Raw genomic sequence first — 8,286 nt, forward strand, 5'->3', positions numbered from 1 at the left:
GTTACATTACAGATTAAAAGATTTTACATAACTAGTTTCATAGAATATAATGCATAGGTACAGATTAAAGTAGGTAAAATAAGCTTCACCAAGACCAGCAAAAATATTCTTACACATTTGTGTATTAGTAGTAATAACCTAATTCATTTAACGTCTGAAGTTACTAGTTACTTTGCAGATTATTTATTTATTTATAAGAGACATAATTTTATAGAACATGATGCATTGGTACAAATGAAAGTAGGTAAAATAAACTCCACCTAGACTAGCTAAAACATTACAATACTTCTTATACGTTTATGTAGGCCTATTAGTAATAATAACTTAATTAATTTAAGGTCTGTAATTACTTGTTACTTTGCAGACCAAGTTATAGGTTATACAAAAACTATGATGAGCTTATGAAATACACTGCACTGTAATTGTGTATTTTAATACCTTGGCATTACTTGTAAGTAAAGGGTCTTAATACCTCTTAAACTGTGTTTTACTCTTCCACAACTGATTATCTGACCATATTTTTATGTAGCCCGGGCTCATTTACAGTTTGTCTTGTGCTTCTCGTCCACCACCATGCCTGTGTGTTTCAGGCCTGTTTATGTTTGTAGAATAAAATCATTCTGGCGACGGTGCGTTTTTATTTTTCAACAATAGCACAATTTCCACTAATACCGAGAAACGAGAAGGCAACGTTTGCCATTTAGACGGCTCATTCATTTTGAATTATCTTTCATAGGACGTGATTAAAGCTCGGCTCTGACGTAAGCGAGATTGTCCGCGTTAGGTGAGTCTCGCGCAGCCAGCCCTGCTTCCCTCCTCCTCCTCTCGCGCCCCTCCTGCCTGCCTTCGTGAACGATACCGAAGAAATCGCTCGCGCTCGCTGTCATCCTCACCACCAGCGCCGCCCTGTAGAGAGAGAGAGAGAGAGCTCGAGGCCCCCTCCTCCCCACCTAACAACAACCCCAACCCCGCAGGCTCGAGCACAACGACCCCACCCCCCAATCTCCACTGAGAGAGGAGACGGAGCGAGAGAGGCGCATACAGAGTCACGGAGAAACCCGTTTCTGGATCCCGGCTCTGTTTTGCCCTCAATCCGGGCCTAATGCTGTAGCGGACAGCGCAGGAGGAGAGCTCGAGCGAGAGACAACGCATTGATTGAGAGTCGGCGAGGGACAGGGCGGACCGGAGAGACGACGGGATTGCTCATTCGCCTGGAAACATGGGATGTACACTGAGCGCCGAGGAGCGCGCAGCTCTGGACCGGAGCAAGGCCATCGAGAAAAACCTGAAAGAGGACGGGATGGTCGCCGCCAAGGACGTCAAACTGCTTCTGCTCGGTAAGAGAAGAGCCTCTGCGACCGCGGGGCTGCTGCGCCTCGGCGCGGCACGGCTCGGTTTGCCTGTAGTGGGACTGCATGGGGCGGAGGTGCTCTCCGTGGTACTGATTTCCCTGCCGGCTCTCACTCTGCCTTCCGTTCTTTACAGGCGGCGGGGAGTCCGGCAAAAGCACCATCGTCAAACAGATGAAGTAAGTGTCTTTTTTTGGCTTATTTATAACCCTCTTCGGCACAGCCAGAGTAAAAGGCCCGAGATTGCGCCTCCCCTATCTGTGCTAAGGCAGGTTGAGCCGCCATGTTTCGAGAGGCCGTAGCCCCGGAGCAGTGCAGGTGACTCGAGCACCTCCTGCAGACCGACAGTGAGGCTGCGGAGGCCGCACCGGTGCGTCCCAGGGTGCTGTTCAGCGCCTGGGTGCTGAAATGTAGTTAACGAGCATTTTACTTGACTACAGGGTGTGTGCGGCTGGGGATATGTGGGTGTTGTTCCTCTATGCGTGTGTGTGTGTGTGTGTGTGTGTACGTGCGTGCATGTGTGTGAATTACATCGAGGTCACTACAGCTCCATTAGTGAATACCTCTGCTTTTAATCTTAATGGCTTTAAGTGCCCGATATCGCCTGGAGTACTTTGGGTATAAAGCGGATTTACGCAGAAATATGGCTTCTAAAACCGCATCTGAACCTTCCCCTGTCTAAGCTAAATCACTCTTTGATGTTTTAAATCACTGTTGTTTTCTCTAAACCTCTTAGTTACGTTTCTAGATGTTTCAGTCCGGAGAAAGCTTCGGTCCATTGTATATTTTTCTCTCTTGTGAAACATCTCTCACAGTGTTTTGCGGGTAGGATTGTGTCTCTCTCTGCCTGCGTCCTGCTCAGCGCATCCCGGCCTGCAGTGCACTGACTGCACCCTCCCTCCCTCCTTCCTTCCCTCTATGCCCTGCTTCCTCTTCTTCCCTCCACCTCATTAGCCTCCCTGCCTGGTTCTCCATAAGTCACTGCTCTGCCATGAACACAAGACACTGGGCAATAGAGTATTTACAAACACTGTTCAGAGTCAGTTTTAGTTTAAGCAGACAGCAGATGGATGGGGTTTTATGCACACTGTGGGTCATAAAGTTTGGAGGGTAAATTTAGTATGCACTGCTGTGATTTGTCCACTCATCATCATCATCATCATCATCATCATCATCACATGCTGTGCAGGTTAGTATAAGGGGTGGGGGTTTCTTTACAAGGTTTTATCTTGGCCTGGATAGTTTTATCACCGCAATTAGAGTGAACCTACATCTGATGTAGTAGAAAGTCCACAAGAAATATTTGCCAGAACAATTTTAAAAACATTAAAATGGTCAGAAAAAATATATAGTAGGCTAACCATAGCTGAAAATATGTACACAATTAAGGATTATATGAATTAAACAACACAAAACTTGATTGGTGATGTATACAAACCATACTCTCAGCTGCAGAAATGTCAGTGGTGTCTATTTTTAACACTTTTCTCTCTTCAGATGCTGTGATCGCTCAGCTAAGTTTTCATCCATTGCAAACACCCTGGATATACAGCTAAAAACGATTAGTCCATTAAATTAAAAATTAATCTGCAGCTATTTTGATCATCTATTAATCATCATCTTTGAAGCAAAAGTGGCAAAAAGTCACTTGTTCTGACTTTTCTAAATGCGAGTATAGTTTCTTCGTTTTCTAAGTTTGTTTTAAGTTGAATATCTTTGAATTTTGGACGAAATGACAAGTTTGAAGATGTCACCTCTTGGTTTTGGACACACTTTTTATAAACCAGACAGTTAATCCAGAAAACAATGTGCAGATTAATCAATAATAAATATTAGTGTTAGCTGCAGCCTTAACTGTATATTAATGTGAACTTCTGTCTATGGCCTATGAGACCTATTCACTTATCATCCCTAAGTACATACACACACTAAACTCACAATATAGACAAAATCACCTCCTCTTTCAGGGTTTCAACCACCAAGATCCTACAATAGCCACAATTATTTTAGAGCTGAAATGATTAGTTTATTAATCGATTAGCTGACTGACAGAAAATTAGTCTGCAACAATTTTGATGATTGAATAATCGTTTTAGTCTTTGTTTTTTTTTTTTGCAAAAAAACCAAACATATGCTGGTTCCTGCTTCTTAAATGTGAGGATTTGATGCTTTTCTTCGTCTTGCATGAAAGTAAATTGAATTCATTTGGACCGCTGGTTGATAAATACAAGACGTCACCTTGGGCTGTGGAAAAGGAAGCATGCATTGTCCACAGTTTTCATCGACAAGGAGATTACTTGTCAGACTAATCACTAATAAAAAATGATCGTTAGTTGCAGCCCTAAATTTTTTAATGGCCTTTGTTGTTTGAAACTGCACCTCTGCTCCTTTCACCTGAAGGTTAATGTTTAATTTCTTACAACTGTTGATTTTTGGTCGGTCTCTGCTATAAAACATCTTAGACGAATAAAGGTAGAAGCCATCATCCAAGCATTATTTGTTTTCCTCATCAAACGCCAATCGCTGATCACAAAGAGACACTGCAGAAGTTTAAATGTGGATTGCAGGTCAGTTTCAGGACGTCAGGGGGAGTGTGTGCTATTGGATAGGTTAATGTTCAGCAGATTATAAGGAGTTAAACTGTGTCGTACTAAATGTACCAATAGCGTCCTGTGTAGTGTGATTGATTAGTGCCCTGACTGATTCCACTCCATTGCCCGTCATAAATTATAAATGGCTTAAATATCACATTACTGTCCAATTACAGCTCACAACCTGAGAATGTGATCAATTTCCATCCCATTTTACACAGACACACTTAAAGATGCATTTTAGGTAGAGATGGCAGGAAGAAAGGAGAAAGGAGTATAAAATGTATGTGTGGCACAGAAAAAGCTCTTATTGTGAAAAGACTCTTGTTTAGATCTGCAGGAACATATGGATATGTGTTTAGTCCATGCTTGTGTCTAACATCTGTGTGCGCTTGCAGGATTATCCATGAAGATGGCTTTTCTGGGGATGACGTGAAGCAGTATAAGCCTGTGGTCTACAGCAACACCATCCAGAGTTTGGCAGCCATCCTCCGGGCCATGGACTCACTGGGCATCGAGTTCGGAGACAAGGATAGAAAAGTTAGTCTCACATTAAACCGAGCAGCTGAAATGTTCACCTACAGACTTCCTTTTGGTTTCAAGAAATCAGTCTAGTAATATGTGGCTTTTGTAATTGTTTTGTAGTGTTACGTTAAAGAAAATCATTGCGTAAAATGATTTATGATGTTAACAAAATCCCACTATACCATTAAGACATGTGATAAATAATAAATGTTCCTCTTTCCCTGATTGTACGAAATGTGTTCCAGGCGGATGCTAAGTTGGTTTGCGACGTGGTCAGTCGTATGGAAGACACAGAGCCGTACTCTGCAGAGCTTCTCACTGCTATGAAGCGTGTATGGGCCGACGCCGGGACTCAGGAGTGCTTCAACCGTGCCCGGGAATACCAACTCAACGACTCCGCTCAATAGTGAGTGGAGCAAAAGGACCATAAGAACCCCTATTTGCAAAACAAAAAAACCCCACCAGTCTTCTAATCCACATCCTTCTTGATCTTTGTTCCTCTTTTAACCAGCTATCTGGACAGTCTAGACCGGATCGGGGCAGCAGAATACCAGCCCACAGAGCAGGACATCCTGAGAACCAGAGTGAAGACCACTGGCATTGTTGAAACCCACTTCACCTTCAAAAACCTCCATTTCAGGTAAAGTTCATTGGAGTCACTGCGGTGTCAACAACTTGGCCTTTGTTGTTGGCGTTTAATTTTAGGATTAGGGTGAGGAATTATAGCTCCCGATCTGAACTGACTTCTTGCACTTTATTCCCCAGGCTGTTTGACGTGGGAGGTCAGAGGTCAGAGAGGAAGAAGTGGATCCACTGCTTTGAGGATGTGACGGCCATTATCTTCTGCGTTGCTCTGAGCGGATACGATCAAGTGCTCCATGAAGATGAAACGACTGTAAGTGTGACTGGGTTTATTCAGCCTGAATCCCTCTGGTGCACAATTCATGGCCGATATCAGGGCGTCCCGATGGGCTAGTGGTTACGATCCGTATGATATAACTGCAACATTACCAGTTCGAGTCTGGATGAGGACCTTTGTTGCATTGATATCCTCACTTCTTCCCTTTCTCTTTCGATCTCTGATTCCCATCTCCATCTCTAAAGTTCCCTCTCTGTTAAAGGCAAAAGGTTAATAGCTACAGATTGAAAATGCCAGTAGATGTATTTGTCTATATTCACATCACATTTTTTATAGAAATAGTTCAAAGAATTGCAAAATTTCAGTGTTTCTCTCTCCACTGAAGTCAAGTCAAACATATTCAGAGCATAGGTTCTTATTTATATATCCCAATTTGTCTTAGAGTGCTTCACAATCTGTGCAACACCCTCTATCTTTGATTAGAATGAAGAAAAATGTCATTTAACATAAAGAAAAGGCAAAAGAGGAAGGCCAGACAGTGAAACTACCACTGCTACCGCCAATAAACTGTAAAATCCATTTAAAATCAAATGTTGTTGTATATTATATGTATATTTTATATATTTTCTACTTCTTTGGAATAAATTGTAAGCATGTGCGTTCAATGTCAGCCAGGTCTTAGGGGCTGGGTTAACAAGAAAAATAGGAATCTTTTAAATGTGTTCTGTTCCTCGTTGATGTTCATTAAAAAACATTTGAAAGATAAATCTATAAATTAAAACTGCTTCCCATAGACGACCCCTTTGGTAAATTGCGGAGTAGTTGTTACACTGGCATTATTTGAGCCCTTCTATTACAGGCACTCTCCTCACTGTAACACAAACCACATATTCATTCTTCCTGCAGAACCGCATGCATGAGTCGCTCATGCTCTTTGACTCCATCTGTAACAACAAGTTCTTCATCGACACCTCCATCATCCTCTTCCTCAACAAGAAGGATCTGTTTGCTGAGAAGATCAAGAAGTCACCGCTGACGATCTGCTTTCCAGAATACACAGGTGAGTCCTTCATTTCTGAGCAGAGCTGCCTCACGAGCGTAGTGATGAACCCTGGTGCCTCATGCTGTCTGCTCTGTTTCCTCCTTTTGTCTCCAGGTGCTAATACTTACGACGATGCTACTGCATATATTCAGGTTCAGTTTGAGAGTAAGAACCGCTCTCCCAATAAGGAGATCTACTGTCACCTGACCTGTGCCACAGACACAGGAAACATCCAGGTAGTGTTTGATGCCGTCACTGACATCATTATTGCAAACAACCTTAGAGGGTGTGGCTTATACTGAGGCCTGGCCAAGCACAGAGGTTGTCATGAGGAGTATGAGGTGTTAATAATGATAATTTTGATGATACTTAAACACATAAATATGTAACTCTACACGTCCAAATGGACCCAAAGAGCTGCCATCAGACACCACACTGGATTATTGCCATGATTTGTTCCCTTCCTCTTATTTTGATTTCAATATACAACCCATTTTGTCTTATAAAATGTGTTTTTAAGCTGAATGTTTCATGTTTTGTTGATGACTGTGTCAACAACTGGTAAGGTCAGAAGCGGGCAGCACCAGGGGTATATTCAGCTGGAGCCTTGTTTTGCAAAACTCAGCCCAGAAAATGCAACGCGAGGAGTGTGCAATGTAATTTTTAACCCAAGCGTGGAACACCGTCTCATCCTCTATGTGACATTTTTATGTGCAAGTCTCGAGGCATTTATATCTGTACTGAATATAGCCTGTTGTGCTCCGTTTGAAGAGCTGCTGTGTGTATGAAGGTGGAGATGATGGTGTTGTTGGGGAGGTGCTGTACTCGTGGCTGAGGGTCATGGTTGGGAAGAAGGCTATTTTAACTTTCAGACGGGACAAAGCTCCCCTCTCCTTCAGACCCACACATGACTGAGTAGCCTGCAGGTCTGTTCCACTCTCTGTTTTCTCTTTTACTTTAAAACATAATGAGAGGATTATTCTGTTCAGAGTGGCTGTCCATTGCCATTGGCCTCCTGTAGCGTGAGGAAATGCCTATCAGCTAATGATATCTCAAAAAAAAAAAACCATCATATCGGTGCCAACCATCTGAAAAACTACAGATTCTGGATCAGAAATCATATCTCATATGTTCATACTATCAACTCACTTTATTTAAGTAACAGATATAACATTTTATTATCATCGAATGATTTATTTATTTAAACCTCATGCCCTACATGCCTCCTCCTACCTCCTGAAATCCCGTGCCACATATTTATTTCCTGACATGAAAAACATACACCGAAACCTGTCTACAGTTCAGAGGGTAGAAAGCAGCCCTCCAATGACATCTTGTTCTCTGTGTGGTGCTTTACCCTTCGATGTGAATCTGTGTAGAAATAGACGACTGCACGAGGAGAACAATATCATTTGAGGCAGCCTCTTTCTAGGGAGTTTTTAAACCCTCTTCTCCCCTGATCAGTAAACAGGGAACCCCCCCCGTCTGTCATGTTTCTCTTCTCACAGAGAAAAAGTACAGCTCTCCATTTTCACCTGTGCACCCAGAAATTCAGCTTTCCGTCCCTGTCTACTCTTATCTATCACATATCAGTCCCCATATCCTATCTCCATTTTCACCTCAAATGCACCGTACTGTATATATATTATGATTATACCAGATTTTTTTTTTTACTGTGAATGTTTTTGTGCTGCACCCCCCATCCTATTTGGTAGTTTATTGGTTGCTCTCATGTGGAATGTTTGTGCTGAGCCAATCGAATGTTGTGTTTACATTAAAGCCACACTTTTCCTAACTATTCATGCGTTTGTGTTCTGAGTCTGATTACACTGGTAGAGGGTTGACAACAAACTGTGCACCGTCCTCTCAGCAAAAGTTTAAATACCCACTGACCTGCTTTAATCTGTGCGGAGAATTAAG

General features: G+C 42.5%; 1 protein-coding gene across 1 annotated transcript; it reads left to right on the plus strand.

Moving 5' to 3' along the window:
- The first annotated feature begins 919 nt into the window (after positions 1–919).
- gnao1b (guanine nucleotide binding protein (G protein), alpha activating activity polypeptide O, b) lies at positions 920–8,164 on the plus strand. Its single transcript, XM_046032902.1, has 8 exons — positions 920–1,337; positions 1,486–1,528; positions 4,339–4,480; positions 4,711–4,871; positions 4,977–5,105; positions 5,231–5,360; positions 6,231–6,384; positions 6,481–8,164. The coding sequence occupies exons 1-8, from the start codon at positions 1,220–1,222 to the stop codon at positions 6,666–6,668; spliced, it is 1,065 nt and encodes a 354-aa protein (XP_045888858.1). The 5' UTR covers positions 920–1,219; the 3' UTR covers positions 6,669–8,164.
- Positions 8,165–8,286: the final 122 nt, after the last annotated feature.

This window comes from Micropterus dolomieu, linkage group LG20, assembly GCF_021292245.1.
Source record: "Micropterus dolomieu isolate WLL.071019.BEF.003 ecotype Adirondacks linkage group LG20, ASM2129224v1, whole genome shotgun sequence".
Lineage (NCBI taxonomy): Eukaryota > Metazoa > Chordata > Actinopteri > Centrarchiformes > Centrarchidae > Micropterus > Micropterus dolomieu.